The 16750-nt window shown below is 43.7% G+C and overlaps 1 protein-coding gene across 1 annotated transcript; it reads left to right on the plus strand.

The window, feature by feature from the left end:
- Positions 1–13268: 13268 nt before the first annotated feature.
- On the plus strand, positions 13269–15965 carry sike1 (suppressor of IKBKE 1). The gene is made up of 6 exons (XM_020506476.2): positions 13269–13379; positions 13622–13795; positions 13904–14009; positions 14201–14343; positions 14466–14579; positions 14691–15965. The coding sequence occupies exons 2-6, from the start codon at positions 13637–13639 to the stop codon at positions 14808–14810; spliced, it is 642 nt and encodes a 213-aa protein (XP_020362065.1). The 5' UTR covers positions 13269–13379; positions 13622–13636; the 3' UTR covers positions 14811–15965.
- Positions 15966–16750: the final 785 nt, after the last annotated feature.

Here is a 16750-nt window from a genome sequence, read left to right on the forward strand (position 1 = left end):
AAAGCAAAAACAGTTTTTTTGACATTTTTGCAAATGCTTAAAATAAAAAAAAACTGAAATATCACATTTATGTAAATATCCAAACCCTTTACTCAGTACTTTGTTAAAGCAGCTTTGGCAGCGATTGCAGCCTCAAGTCTTCTTAGGTATGACGCTACAAGCTTGGCGCACCTGTATATGGGAGTTTCTCCCATTCTTCTCTGCAGATCCTCTCAAGCTCTGTCAGGTTGGATGGGGAATGCTGCTACACAGCTATTTTCAGTTGTCTCCAGAGATGCTCGATCGTGTTCAAGTATGGGCTCTGGCTAGGCCACTCAAGGACATTGAGAGACTTGTCCCGAAGCCACTCCTGTGTTGTCTTGGCTATGTGCTAAGGGTCGTTGTCCTGTTGGAAGGTGAATCTTCGCCCCAGTTTGAGGTCCTGGATGCTCAGGTGGACTCCAATCAAGTTGGGGAAACATCTCAAGGATAATCAATGGAACCAGGATGCACCTGAGCTCAATTTCGAGTCTCATAAAAATCTAATCAAATCAAATTTGATTTGTCACATACACATGGTTAGCAGATGTTATTGCGAGTGTAGTGAAATGCTTGTGCTTCTAGTTCCAACAGTGCAGCAATATCTAACATGTAATCTCACAGTTCCACAACAACTACCTAATACACACAAATCTAAGTGAAGGAATGGAATAAGAATATATACATATAAATATATGGATGAGCAATGACTGAGGAGCACAGTCAAGATCCAATAGATGGTATAACTACAGTATATACATATGAGATGAGTGATGCAAGATATGCAAACATTATTAAAGTGGCATAATTAAAGTGACGAGTGATCCATTTATTAAAGTGGCCAATTATTTCAAGTCTGTGTTAGTGATGGCTGTTTAACAATCTGATGGCCTTGAGATAGAAGCTGTTTTCAGTCTCTCGGTCCCAGCTTTGATGCACCTGCACTGACCTCGCCTTCTGGATGATAGCCAGGACAGTGTGCATTGTGATGGTAATTGCATTGTCTGTGGATCTATTGTGGCGGCAAGCAAATTGAAGGATTTGATATATGCCTGTTGATATGTGGATTTGGTTTATGGTTCTGAGTTTGAGAAAAGATCATAGTTTAGGAGACAATGCTGTCTGGCTATGTGTGTCTTTGCTATAAAGGATCTCAGTTGCAATGTGTAAGGAACACTCAGAGAATTCATTTATAGACACTGAATTGATCTGAGAGTCACAGTGTTGTGATGGAGCTCATATAATAAAAAATTGACTTTGTGATAACTCTGACTTGTGTGTGGTTTGCTCTCATGATTTGGTAAATACAGGAAATTTCCACGACAAGGGCTGGGGGAAAATGTAGGGAAAATGACGCCACACAACTTCAACCTAAGGATTTTGTTGATAATTATTGTAACTACTTTGAGGGAAAATGTACTTTCTACAATTATAATATGTTGTTGTCTAACCTAGCTATCATAAGATGAATGCACTAATTGTCACTCTGGATAAGAGCATCTGCTAAACCGCTCAAATGTAAACATGAAATGTACCTGCACACTTGGTATACACTCTTGATGGCCACAACTGGGGTCCATCAAATTCGGACACTAGTGTAGCAAAGTCACAACAAAGTCACAACTTTGACAGTCAACCCAACACCTTAGCTGTTATGCCAAGGTACCCAAATCTCTTCACAAGAAGACTAGGTGTTGGGATTAAGGTCACTACAAGAAAGTAGTACGGTGAAACCATTGACATAAGTGAAGGCCTATGTGTCATAGTTATTCAGTAGATGCTAAGTAGATTCCTTGGGATGTCCCTACCCTAAACCCTTAACCCTAACCTTAACCCCTACCAATACCTTAATCTTTTTAAATGTCAACTTCAATGTGGTGACGTCAGATTTGGACTTCCCAAGGATCCCACCTTAGCATCTTCATTAGGGGATTCGCTGGGTAAATACTTGCCAAGTATTTCTAGTGCAGATCAATGCTGTATATAGATTGCTGATGCTATGTACTAGCCAATGAGAGGCTCTGAAGCCACCGTCCAGTATATTGTGTGCCTGCACTTTGGAGGGTCCGGGCTAAAGTGGTCATCCAGCCTGGAGGAGTGGTGCCAAGGCTGCGCACCAGAGCTCCAGTGCTCCCCCACAGCCCGGTCCATCCAGTGCCTCCTCCACGCACCAGGCCTCCTGTAGGTCTCAGCACCTACAGGAACCAGTGATTGTATGAGACAAGATGTACAATTCAAGGCTGTCCCTTCAGACAACAATGTTTTCCTCACACTGGTCTAGTTCTGGTGTAGAGGGAGGAAGAGGGAGAGAGACGGAGAGGAAGAAGGGGGTGGTGGAGGGGCTGGTGCTGGAGGAGGAGTGATGAGGTGGCAAAGCTGGACGCTGGAGGACAGAGGGAACAAACAGGGCCTAGACCAGCCTGAACTTGGAGCACTCACCTACAGTTGGTTTGTGTGTTCAGTGTAGGTCCCTCCGTGGGGGGAGTTTTCTGTACGTACCTTTTGCCATCTATGGATGGATTCGCGGGAAGGCAACCATGAACAGCCATCTGAAAAAAGTCCTTCTGTTCTGAGTGTGTTGTCAGGGTCATGATGATGGTTTATTGGGGAGGAGGTCATTGCAGATTTGGATGAGGGCCTCTAGCGGGTTGTTTGTGTTGTTGTGTGTTTTTTTTGCTGTTCACAGGTCTTGGCATGCATCCCCACTGACTGTGTCAAGTGTCAATATGCAGCAGGTAGGACGGAGTCAGGCGCAGGACACAGAACTGAGTAAAAAAAGTACTTTACTTGAATAAACAACAAAAATAATTCCATGCAGGGAAAATACTCCAGCTCACAGAAATAGCGAACACTTAACAACGAACAAACACGCACAAAACCATGTGGGAACCAGAGGGTTAAATAGGGAATAAATAATAATGTAATGGAAACCAGGTGTGTACAATAAAGACAAAACAATTGAACAATGAAACGTAGATCGGTGGCTGCTAGTAAACCGGTGACGACGACCCCGAACGCCACCCGAACAAGGAGAGGCACCAACTTCGGCGGAAGTCGTGACAGACTGCCTGGTTTTATTTTTTTATTGAACCTTTTTCAGTTAAATTTTTATTTTATTTACAATGACGGCCTACCAAAAGACAAAAGGCCTCCTGCAGGGACGGGGCCTGGTATTAATATTATTTTTAAATTACAATATATATATATATTTTCTCCCCAATTTCGTGGTATCCAAGTGTTAGTAGTTACTATCTTGTCTCATCGCTACAACTCCCATACAGTCTCGGGAGAGACGAAGGTCGAAAGCCATGCATCCTCTGAAACACAACCCAACCAAGCCGCACTGCTTCTTAACACAGCGCGCATCCAACCCAGAAGCCAGCCGCACCAATGTGTCAGAGGAAACACCGTACACCTGGCGACCTGGTTAGCGTGCACTGCGCCCGGCCCGCCACAGGAGGCGCTAGTGCGCGATGAGACAAGGATATCCCTACCGGCCAAGCCCTCCTTATCCCGGACGAAGCTAGGCCAATTGTGCGTCGCCCCACGGATCTCCTGGTCGCGGCCGGCTGCGACAGAGCCTGGGCGCGAACCCAGAGTCTCTGGTGGCACAGCAGCCCTAGACCACTGCACCATCCAGGAGGCCCTACAATATAAATGTAACAAAAACACACATCACAAGAGAGACACAACACTAGATAAAGAGAGACCTAAAAGAGAGACCTAAAACAACAACATAACAAGGCAGCAAAACATGACAACACTGCATGGTTGCATGGTCCCCTGTACTGACTTGATGATAGAATGAGGGATGCTGGGAGGGGTTAAGGCAGTTTGGAGGGTCTGGTGGGTCTGGTGGGTCTGGACTGAGGCTTGCTAGTTTGCTGCTGTGCGGGATCAGGGGCAGCAAGGGCTAAGGGTGGTGGATCTTTGTCGCCTTTAAAGGCGTCTGCATGCTTCCCAGCCAAAACAGTTCAGTAGAATTTGTTCATATATTATGAAGACATTTTGTGATGTTTTTGGCCTTCTGAAAGGATTTTTTCAGCTTTTCGGGCACACAAGATTTTTTCTGGAGGCAACCCAAGTTTGGAGCCGAAGTCTACTCCCTTTAGTCGGTGACTGGTCAAGAGTAGAGATTCTTCAATAAAGTCTTTGTTGTCATTTAATGAGTGAAGACTCGTTTTCATGTACATTTTTTTATCTAAAAATACTGCACCAAACATCTTAGCTAGATGTAAAATTGCGCAACTAAGATCTCTCCAGCTAAAACATAAAAATTAATGACTGATTTCTTGACTTATCTCAGATTAATTCTGACTATTTTGAGGAGGTGTTTACTGACTACCGCATCTCACAATGGACAAACAGTACTATTGCCACTTTCTTCTCGTTTTTCAAGCAAAGGTCTTTTAAGGGAGTATGTGAGCACACTCGTGCGGTTCGGCTAGCAGAACTGAAGCATGCTGACAATTTAAGGAGCAGGGGGAGGAGTCAGGGGCAGTAGGGCCTATGGTAGGGGGGTCAAGGGCAGTTGGTGGTGGGAGGGGGGATCAGGGACAGTAAGGGGCAGGGAGGAGTGATCAGTGGAAGTAATGGACTGGGGGGAAGGGGTTGGTATGTTGAGGGGTCTAGGAGGGGTAGACGGTTTCTCAGAGGGGATAGGGGGTTTTGGGGATCTTGATTGCTGGCGTCAGGGTTTGGGTTCTGGGCTGGTCTTATGGTCTGGTATTTTGTGGGTCTGTTGATTGTCTGGTCTATTTGAAAAGCTTTAGAACTGGCAGGGAACATGTTCAAAGTTTTCAGACCAACACAAAAACACAACAGAACACTTCAACGACAATAGTATTCTCAGTAATGGTTACGGAAAATATTTCGTGCTGTGACTGTGATATATGAGTGTCTGCTAAAGCCCAAAATGTAAATGTAAAAATACCCAGCATGCTGCGCGGTATTATTATAATTAGCCCTGCCCCCAAACAAGACCAAATTTGGTCGGTCCGGAGTGGACGTCTATGTCTCACAGCACATTACAGTACAGCACAGTACAGTTCAGTACAGTACAGCACAATACAGTTTAGTTCAGTACAGTAGAGTTTAGTTCATAGAGTTTAGGTAGGGTACAGTACAATATAGTACAATATAGTACATTATATCTTAAAATGGCACCGGAAGAAATGGCAGCTGTTTTACGGGCGCCCAACCAACTGTGCTATTATGCGGGGGTTTTTGCGTTATTTGTAACTTATTTTGTACATAATGTTCCTGCAACCGTATCTAACGGCAAAAAAGAGCTTCTGGATATCAGGACAACGATCACTCACCTCGGGTTAGACAAAGATTTTTTCTTCAACAAGCAAGACACACAGAACATTCTCCAAACACCCGACAGGGCCAATATCCCCATTATTTGCAAGAGGAAGAAACGCAGGCACAGAGGACACAGAGCGGGATGCCTCGTGAGGACCCGCAGAAGGCGAGTGGGAAAGCTGCCATTACTGCACTCAGTCAGCTCTATAAGGAAATAAGCAAACAGGAAACCACTCACTCAGAGGCGGAGCTCCTAGTGGCCGAAGACTTTAATGCAGGGAAACTCAAATCAGTTCTACCAAATTTCTATCAACATGTTAAATGTGCAACTAGAGGGAAAACAATTCTAGATCACCTATACTCCACACACAGAGACGCTTACAAAGCTCTCCCTCCCTCCATTTGGTAAATCCGACCACAACTCTATCCTCCTGATTCCTGCTTGCTATCACAGACTGGAACATGTTCCGGGATTCTTCCAGTGGCATTGAGGAGTACACCACATCAGTCACTGGCATCATTGTCACACCAGCCTTCGCTTTGGCTCCCCCTCCTGTCCAGCTCAGGCATTCGGCGTCGCCTGCCTTCTAGCTGCTGCCGAACCTACTGCTGGCAAACGCCCTTCACTCATCAATCCCGGACTTGTCTCATCATCATTACACCTGGTTCCAATTCCCACTCTATCACTGTATATATACTCCCTCAGCCATTTGTCTTTGTCGGTCATTGTAAATGCTACTTGTTTTCCTGAGAGGAATGTCTCCTACTATTTCCTGAGTACTTTATATTTTGCACTTTGGGTTCGCCCTATGCCTTTTTGTTTATGAAGATATATTTTGAGCACAACAGCGTTTGGGTTTCGACCAGCATTGATCTATGGTGCTTAAATAAATTCAGTAGCTCTAAACCTGTGACTGCCTCCTGCATACTCCTCTCTACACCAGTGACATTCATTAAAAAGTGTATCGATGACGTCGTCTCCACAGTGACTGTATGGACATACCCCAACCAGAAGCCATGGATGACAGGCAACATCCGCCCTGAGCTAAAGGGTAGAGCTGCTGCTTTCAAGAAGTGGGACTCTAACCCAGACGCTTATAAGAAATCCCGCTATGCCCTACGACAAACTATCAAAAAGGCAAGCGTCAATACAGGACTAAGATTAAATCGTACTACACTAGCTCCGATGCTTGTCGGATGTGGCAAGGCTTGCAAACTTGTACAGACTACAAAGGGAAGACCAATCACGAGCTGCCCAGTAACACGAGCATAGCAGACGTAGCTGAATTACTTCTATGCTCGCTTCGAGGCAAGCAACACTGAAGCATGCATGAGAGCATCAGCTGTTCCGGATGACTGTGTGATCCCACGAGCCGATGTGAGCAAGGCCGCAGGGCCAGACGGATTACCAGGACGTGTATTCCAAGCATACGCTGACCAACTGGCAAGTGTCTTCACTGACATTTTCAACCTGTCCCTGACTGAGTCTGTAATACCAACATGTTTCAAGCAGACCAACATAGTGTTCCTTTGCACAGGGACTAAGGTAACCTGCCTAAATAACTACCAACCCGTAGCACTCACGTCTGTAGCCATGAAGTGCTTTGAAAGGCTGATCACGGCTCACATCAACACCATTATCCCAGAAACTCTAGACCCACTCCAATTTGCATACCGCCCCAACAGATCCACAGATGATGCAATCTCTATTGCACTCCACACTGCCCTTTCCCACCTGGACAAAAGGAACACCTATGTGAGAATGCTATTAATTGACTACAGATCAGCGTTCTACACCACAGTGCCCCCAAAAGCTCATCACTAAGCTAAGGACTCTGGGACTAAACACCCCCCTCTGCAACTGGATCCTGGACTTCCTGACGGGCCGCCCCCAGGTGGTAAGGGTAGGAAACAACACAGGGGCCCCTCTGGGGTACGTGCTCAGTCTTCTTCTGTGCTCTCTGTGCTCTCACTCATGACTGCATGGCCAGGCATGACTCCAACACCATCATTAAGTTTGTCAACGACACAACAGTCTGATCACCAATGTCGGTCAATTTCTTCAACAAATGATCAGGTCTATAGTTAACAAACATACATTAGTAATGGAAAGGAAACATAGACTCTTTGTTTAAGTATTAAAATACTGCTTTTAGTAATACAATTGTAGGCAGAAGTTGGTACAGAGTACAGTATAATAGTATATGATAGTTCTCCCAAGTTCTGCAAATTGTCTAAGACATCCTGCAACTCATATAGACTCTCTCAGTCCTCCTTGCGTGAGTTAACCTGGCAACAACATTTTAATAAATCTAACGTTTCCTCTAACAGCAGTAACCATCTCATCAGCAATTAAAAGCTCAGAAGTGGGTTTGACCGAAACTTGACTTTTCATCACAAATATAGAGTCATAACAATGTGAATGAGTGTAAGCATCTTCTGACAGGTGGCTGGTTTCATCAGGTCTATGGCAGCCTTATGTTCTCAGAAAACCAGATAACCACAGTGGGATCCAGACAGGAGGAGTCTGAACATAGACGCCTTCTGATAGTGTCTGAAGGTCACAACTCTCAAAATCAGGTTTTAACACACACACACAGAGGTCTCCTGAAGAGGAGACCTTACAGTTTATCATAACATCATTTAATAACCATTTAAAAGGTATAAGGCCTTGGTTTAACCTTCTCCACCAACAACCATGAGACATCCTATAGGGAGGAGGTCAGGGACCTGGCCGTGTGGTGCCAGGATAGCAACCTCTCCCTCAATGTGATCAAGACAAAGGAGATGATTGTGGACTACAGGAAAAGGAGCACCGAGCACAACTCCATTCTCATCGATGGGGCTGTAGTGGATCAGGTTGAGAGCTTCAAGTTCATTGGTGTCCACATCACCAACAAACTATCATGGTCCAAACACACCAAGACAGTCGTGAAGAGGGCACGACAAGGCCTATTCCCCCTCAGGAGACTGAAAAGATTTGGCATGGGTCATCAGATCCTAAAAAAGTTTTACATCTGCACCATCAAGAGCATCCTGACTGGTTGCATCACTGCCTGGTATGGCAACTGTTCGGTCTCCGACCGCAAGACACTACAGAGGGTACATCACTGGGGCCAAGCTTCCTGCCATCCAGGACCTCTATACCAGGCGGTGGCAGAGGAAGGCCCTAAAAATGATTGATGTCTCTTCACCCGAACAATGAGAGAGACAGAGGGGTGTGAGGTAAAATGGCGGACTGAACACAGCGGTGCAGATCGCCTCAAGATAAAACATTATGTTCAAAATCTGAAAGTTAGACTAAATATTAGCACATTACATACTCATGGGTAATAACCTTCAATCTGGATAACAACGCAAAAAAATCATATGGCTAGAAAAATGTAGCAACAAATATTGTGAAAACAAGCTAAACTCAAAGATGATGGAGAGTAAACAAGGAGAACCAATCTCCAAAAGAAAACACGACTCCTTGACAGACACAGACAAGTTATGCTTTTCACCCCCGGGAATAGTTAGGGTGGAAACCGATCTGTAAAAATCGATAAATGACAAACTGGGCATACTTAAAAGGAGTTGAAGGCTAGCCTCGAGATGAGTGACGAAAAAGCTACGACAATGGAGACAGAAACAAACATGCTTAAAGGGACAGTCAATAAGATTGAAACGGACATTAATTAACTTAAAAAGGAGAACATCTTTCTGAGCGAAGCCTTACTTGACATACAGACTAGATCTATGAGAGAAAATCTGGTACTTACTGGTATCCAAGAAAAAGAAGGTGACGTTTCTGAAAATGTGGTGAAGGAATTCTCCCACGCGAAGCTGTCGACAAAATCCAACTCGAACGTGTACACCGTTTGAGACAGAGATATGAGTGCCCAATCGTTGACAAATTTGCTTTCTTTTAGGATAAAATAATGGTTAAAGGCCTGGGCACGAAAATAGGCAGGAATGATAAGTTCCCAAAGTAAATTGCAGAGCGGCACAAAGTTCTGTACCCAATCTTCAAGGAGAATAGATTAAAAGGAAAACGTGTATCTCTCATAGTCGATAAACTGTATATTGATAACCAAATGTTCAGTGACACAAAGACTACTCCATGGCTATTCTAAATATTAGTTCCCATAGAGGAGTCGAATAATGGAACACCCAATACTAGCCATGGTAGGGATTGTAATAAAAAAATATATAGAAAATCAAGAACTACACCATATCATTATTCTAGATAGGGAATTATGGAAAATAATTAGTATTAGACTTTACATTCATACCATTTTATAAAGTGATAAGAAAACAGAAGAAAAGATCATTCACAAAATATTAATCTTCAAATATAAGGAACTGAAACACAAAAGTATTCAATCAACATGGTAGAGAAAAAACACAGCACAGTATGTGGGTATATATGGATGTGTTGTGATGGAAGGTGGGGTTTGGAAAAGTGTGGAGTTAAGTGAGGGAAAAAGAAAAATGGTTGCAAATCCCAGAGCCCATGTGTGTTTGTGAACAGGGGTTGTGAATGAGAGCTTTCAATTTTGTCCAGATATAGGATATACATTTTGAAATAAATGAATACAAGTTTATTTATTTATTGTCCTATCATGATGGAACGGTCCCCAACCCTATACCCCAGACACCCACTTGACTGACCCATACACTAAGGAGATACAACGACACCAGATGAGACCCAGATGCAGACACAGGAGGAGGATGGTTTGGTTCTCAGAATATTAATTATAACAAAGGGGAAGGCAAAAGGGCAGGTTGAGGGAAGGCAGAGGTTCGTAATTCAAGGCAGAGTGTGCAAAGCTGTCATCAAGGCAAAGAGCGGCTATTTGAAGAATCTCAAATGTAAAATATATTTTGACTTGTTTAACACTTTTTGGGTTACTACATGATCCCAAAGTGTTATTTCATAGTGTTGATGTCTTCACTATTTTTCTACAATGTAGAAAATTGTACAAATATGTGGATATATTGAAGCAACCTTTCAAGACATTAGTCAGGAAGTTAAAGCTTGGTCGCAAATGGGTCTTCCAAATGGACAATGACCCCAAGCATACTTCAAATATTGTGGAAAAATGGCTTAAGGACAACAAAGTCAAGGTATTGGAGTGGCCATCACAAAGCCCTGACCTCAATCCTATAGAACATTTGTGGGCAGACTTTCCGCCAAAGTCGGGCCCGCTCCTTGTTCGGACGGCGTTCGGCGGTCGACGTCGCTGGCATTCTAGGCCTTGCCGATCCACCTTTCATTTTTCCATTTGTTTTGTCTTGTCTTCCCACACACCTTGTTTCAGTTCCATCGTCACATGTTGTGTATTTAACCCTCTGTTCCCCCCCCATGTCCTTGTCCGGAATTGTTTATTGTAGTGCTTGTGCACGTTATGCTGATGTGTAACGGGTTTTGTTTACCAATTGTATTATTGTTCTGTTTACGGTGTTTTTTTTGTTTATTAAACTACGCCGTTGTAAATCAGTTTTTGCTCTCCTGCGCCTGACTCTCTGCCGCCAGTATGCACCCCCTACAGAATTCCGGACCAAACTTATGGAGTCAGCAGGAGCAGGTACCCCGGGTATAGGGGTGGAGGAGCGCGTCCGGGAGCACTCAGCAATGCTCCACCATCTTGGCACTGCCATGGACCACGTTGTCCAGACAATGGACTGCTGGGAGAGACAGGGAGTTCTACCAGCGCCTCCACCAGCAAAACCGGGGTCTCCACTACATGTCCCTCTTTCTCCTGGACCCAGTGGGATTAATCTCTCCCTTCCACAGAAGTAGGATGGGACGGCTGCGAACTGCCAGGGGTTCCTGTTGCAGCTGGACTTATACCTGGCAACTGTCCACCCGGCTCCTTCGGGCCGTGAGAGGGTGTCCGCCCTCATCTCGTGCCTCACCGAGAAAGCCCTGGAATGGGCCAACGCCGTGTGGAGAGAGGGAGATGCGGCGTTGGACCAGTTTGAGGAGTTCACCCGGCGCTTCCGGGCAGTCTTCGGTAGAACGGCGGGCGAACGCCTCTTCCATCTGAGGCAAGGGACGAGGAGCGCCCAGGAGTTCGCCCTGGAGTTTCGGACCCTGGCCGCCGGCGAGGGATGGAACGACAGGGCCCTGATCGACCATTATCGCTGCAGTCTGCGCGAGGACGTCGGTCGGGAGTTGGCCTGCAGAGACACCTCACGTTCGACCAGCCGGTGTACCTGTCCATCCGGCTGGATAACCTGCTGGCTACCCGCAGACGTTCAGATCGGGGTCTGTTGGTTTACATCCCCCTGCACCCCCTCTCCGATACCCATGGAGTTGGGAGGGGCGGTGCGCAGGGAGATGGTCCAGCTCGTGCACCATCTGTGGCCGCAGAGGTCACACTGCCGGTCAGTGCTGGGTTGGTTCCTCTGGGTATCGAGGCAGCAGGGAGGGTGCTCTGGCGTCACCCCAGGTGAGTCGGCACCATTCTCACCCAGACCCCTCTGTTGCACATATGTTTGTGTATGCCACTTTCCCTGAGTTTCCCCCGCATTCCCAGCATAAGGCGCTCGTCGATTCAGGCGAGGCTGGGAATTTTATAGATAGATAGTTCGCCCATAGTTTAGGGATCCCCATTGTTCCCGTGTCTGTGCCCTTCCCTGTTCACGCCTTAGATAGTTGACCATTAGGGTCAAGGTTGATTAGGGAGGCCACCGCTCCTCTGGGCATAGTGACGCAGGGGGGTCACAAGGAGAGAATTAGTCTCTTCCTTATTGACTCTCCTGCGTTTCCCTTGGTGCTAGGCCTACAGGGTTAGCTTGTCATTGACCCCACTGTTTCTTGGCCACAGAGGGCTCTCACGGGGTGGTCGCAAGAGTGCTCTTGCGGTCGTTTGTTGTTTTGTTAGTTTGGTCAGTTTACGTCGTGTTTTTCGTCATCCATTAAAATGATGCTTTCACACCACTTTGGTCCGCTTCTTACGACGATCGTGACATCATGAGTATCCCTGTATCCATGATTAAACAGAATATTGAAATATGGACACTGACTGTAGGTAGGCCAATAACCTTTCACATGTAGTAATATGCCATTAACTCTTGGAGAATTATCCATTTCTTTGCAGTAAAATTATACAAAAGTTAATTTTGTCTTGAATTATTATTTCAGCATCTCTTGAGAAAATGTGAATACGCATGTAATGTGTTATCTTTGACACCTAATACAAGCAGACAGTATTTCAACCACAAAAATATGCACGCAAGAGGAACTGAATGAAGTCAGAAACGTGTTTTTATTGTTTTCTCTGTTTTTATTCCCATTAAAACCGGTCAAACTGATGACATTTTGCACAGGACCAATCTTTCCACTGTTTTGGAGTTATTGCGTTTAATCCCCGGTCCCTAAACGAAACACACCTTTACCTATTTTAACTAGATTACAAACTCATTCATTCTATTGATGTAAGACATTATTCAGGTGAGAACTACTTCATAGTTTTCTGGGGCAACAAGTTATGACAGAAGAGAAGCTGCATTTATCTAACTTTCGTTGACAAACAAATGGCCTACCAAATGTTGGAAATTATAAGCAGAAACATGTCTAAATTATATGCGAAACTGAACCTGCGCAGACCGTGAAAAACAATGGTAAAGGCAAATATTCTTATACCTAAACCTCATTGTTATCTGTGGTAAAGGGGATACTATGGTTACATGCCACAGTATCCCGTCTAAAATCAGCATATCCCAGGCATCTTATCCGCGTTTCTCATAACTGGGATAAAAACTTTTTCGGGTTATTGTAAACGGGATGTGATGTTTATATGACAACTCAAAAATCGAATACTTCAGTACCCGAATAATAACGGGACATTGGTATGCATGTAAAGGTGTTCAGTGACTTCTCTAACCCCAAACCGCAGGCTGGTCTGGTTGGTCTATTTCAAGTGATGTAAAAACTAATGAGTCTCGCGATGTTGCGCGTATGGGTTTAGAAACTGTGTTACTATCTTGAACGCAACCCTGCTTACGACCGGAAGTGATGTAAAAACTAATGAGTCACATTTTGTTCCGAAAACAGCGGTCTCCAGGTCAGAGAGTTTGTTTTTGAAGTATTTCTTGATATTTTGGTCAATTTTCGCAAAATACTTGACGATACTCATGTTTATCTATGACGCATATCAGTAAAGAAAGGATTTAATCTGTCCGCTAATCTACAAAAGATCTGCCACTATAACTAGCTAGCTAAGGTTAGCTATTTCGATGATTGGTTAGCTAATTTAGCTAGCAAATGTAATGTAAAAAGGACCTGCGTCTTCCGTTTGTAATCAAGCTAGTGCAGAAGGCTATGGCGTGCACTTTGGAAAAGGTTCTTGGCGATGCTCGCACGCTGCTTGAGAGGCTCAAAGAGCACGACACGGCGGCAGAAGGACTGATCGAGCAGTCTGGAGCGCTCAGCCAGAAGGTTCAGGGCATGAGAGAGGTGGGGAATGCCCTTCCAGACAAGGTACATTTGGTTGCTGCTATCTTTCGAGCTTGCTGAATACGTATCTAGTATTTTTTTAAATGGCATATAGATGAGAGCCTTGGATTTATCTGTTCACTGTTTCCCTAGTACATGGAGGAAAGTTCTGAGATACAGGAGTTGTCAAAGTACAAGCCTCACGTCCTGTTAACGCAAGAGAATACCCAAATAAAGGAACTACAGCAAGAAAACCGAGGCAAGACACAATTCATATGTTTTATTCACTGTAATATTTTATTCTACCCCACTTTGTCTCAGTTGAATGTCATTCGGTGTCAAATGTTTGCAGCACGAGAAAAACAATATAATCTGTTAATATATTACACCAATGTATGTGTCATATATTTGAGGCACAGATATGTCTGGTAATGTGTTAAATCTACACAGAACTGTGGCTGTCTTTGGAGGAGCACCAGTATGCGCTAGAATTGATCATGGGTAGATACCGCAAGCAAATGCTACAGCTTATGATGGAAAAGAAGGAGCTGGACACAAAGCCTGTTCTTAGCCTTCATGAGGACCATGCCAAGGTACACACCCTTTATGTCTACTCAGAATGAATGTATTAACATTTGACATTGACTCACATTTATGATAAAAACAATTAGCTATGTGTCATGTTTTATTTGTTTGAATTTGTATTTTCATGAAGGAAGTGCAAAGCCAACTGGAGCGGATATGCGAGATGGGTCAGGTGATGAGAAGAGCTGTTCAGGTGGATGACCAGCACTACTGCTCTGTGCGAGAGAGGCTTGCCCAACTAGAGGTAAAAAATGATTAAATCAAGCAAATTACTATTTTTATTATCTATGACTCTGGGTCAGGGTAAATAAAAATACTATTTATCAACCCATGGCCAATATTCTCATGCATTTAGATTGAAAACAAGGAGCTGCGAGATCTACTGACCATTAGTAAGAGTTCTGTGAGGCCACAGAAGGAAGACTCCAGCCAATCAGCGACAGAGGAAGAAGTCGAACCGGGGACCAATCAGTGATGGAATCGATAGAGAAGATCTGTTGCATACTCCTCGCATCCTCTCCTCGTCTCCTTCTCAAAACCTTTTGGATGAGAAAGCCAGAGGTCCCGCCCCTCTGACATTCTCCTCCAGTGGGTTTTGAGGAGAGAGGACAGTAGGAGTATGCAATCGAGAACTTGCCATAGAGAGGAGTTCGGATTGTTCATGGAGAAGAACAGTTCCCCGGGGCCACAAGACAGGGTTGATTACATTTTCACCACCGGTCACCCCTTCCCTTTAAGACAAAGTCCATGTTTTGTGTTGTTAGTTACCATTTAATATATATTTCCAAAGGTGCTCCTGCTGCCCAATGAAGCACTGTAAAGGCACAGAGACGAGAGAATACTGTTTTTGTCAGGAAAAATTAGCTCCTGTACAACAGTTTTAGTATAGAGGGTGAACTTTTGCATTGGCCAAAGATAATCACATTTGCTTTTTATGGCATGGTCTCTAGCTTTTCATTTTGAGTCATTTGTTCAAATGTACTTGCAAAATTGTAGAAATAATCATGTGGTCAATTCACGGGAAACCAAATGCCAACTCTCCCCACATGGTTTAACAAATGTTATGCTGTCAAACTGCAAGTCTTGATGTGTATTCCCCTGGGCCTGATATGACATCTTGTTGTCTCCAAATGTTTCAAATCAAATTGCGTTTTTCACATGGGCTTACTTATGGGCCCTTAACCAACAATGCAGAGTTTTTAAAACAGTAAGAAATTCAGTCAATCAATTTTCAGTCTGACTTGCTTGTAGCAGATTAACAGTTTGTATCTGTATGTAATTATCTGGTACATTAGAACTATTATAAATATTTTGTTAATGTCTGTAATTCATGTGTAAAAATATATATATTTTTCATGTCTGGTATAATACTTACATAATGAGTCAGTGTGTGAGTGTAACATGTTCTTGACATTAGCGTTTGACCATAACTTAGATTTGACTCTTTTTTTTTTAAATTTTATTTTTAACAATCCAACAGCTTGACGGACTGTTGTCAAATTGTATATGACATTGTCATCTCAGGAAACTTTCTTGTCATTATTGCAAAGGTGAGCTGTAATTTCTTCAATGCTTTGATGAGTGAATTTATTAATCTGACGTGTCAAATAAATATTAATCAAATGCCTAATTTTACAGATTTTTATTTTTACAGCAAAAGGAAATGCGGACATTGCAAGATATGGAGCACTTGCTTGATGGATAGATTTGGTGAACATTTCCCTTTACTCAGGATGACAAAAAATGTTATTTGAATTTCCCAGTTCACTCAAAAGTAATGGCGATCTGAAATTCGGGGCTTTCACTAGATGGAGACATTGCTTTAAGGTCTTCAATTAAAACGAGCTATCGTGAGATTTAGGTTATGGCTCCAGAATCCAGGGCCTGCGTTTGACATTTTTATCAAGAAAAAAAGTGAAGCTTTTCTCCTGGCATGATTAACTGATGCCTTGCAGAGAGTGCCATCAAACTTGGTAAATAACCCAATTTGTTCCAGAACGTTAGCTACGTTCTGCTTTGCCAGATAATAAAAACATGCACATGTCTTGTCCATCCTATTCTCATTATATAGCTATTATAATAACACAGTAATTTACACTCACTATCAGTCCAGCTAGTCAATTAGCTAGTATGCAGGATGTGCATAACCATATATTTTGCTAGTAGCAGACATCTAATCACGTCTCACTATATTGCTGCTACCTACCTGTCAGTATCGTCCATAAGGGTGTTGAGCTGCATACTTTTGAAGAAAGCTTGGGAGTGAGATTAGCTATGATAATTGTATTGCCCCCTGGCACAACCCCAAGATGGGGGGGTCTGAAAATGTTACTGTTTTAAAGCTCATTTCCTGCAATTCTATGTATTTTTATATGGTTTACGCCTGATCTGAATACAGGTCAATTGTATTCAGAA

Source organism: Oncorhynchus kisutch, linkage group LG17 (genome assembly GCF_002021735.2).
Source record: "Oncorhynchus kisutch isolate 150728-3 linkage group LG17, Okis_V2, whole genome shotgun sequence".
Lineage (NCBI taxonomy): Eukaryota > Metazoa > Chordata > Actinopteri > Salmoniformes > Salmonidae > Oncorhynchus > Oncorhynchus kisutch.

Coding starts and splice junctions, on each gene's coding strand:
- sike1 (XM_020506476.2), top strand. CDS start 13,637: ATGGCGTGCACTTTGGAAAAGGTTCTTGGCGATGCTCGCACGCTGCTT. Junction 13,796..13,903: donor GGAATGCCCTTCCAGACAAG/GTACATTTGGTT, acceptor CTGTTTCCCTAG/TACATGGAGGAAAGTTCTGA. Junction 14,580..14,690: donor AGAGGCTTGCCCAACTAGAG/GTAAAAAATGAT, acceptor TCATGCATTTAG/ATTGAAAACAAGGAGCTGCG.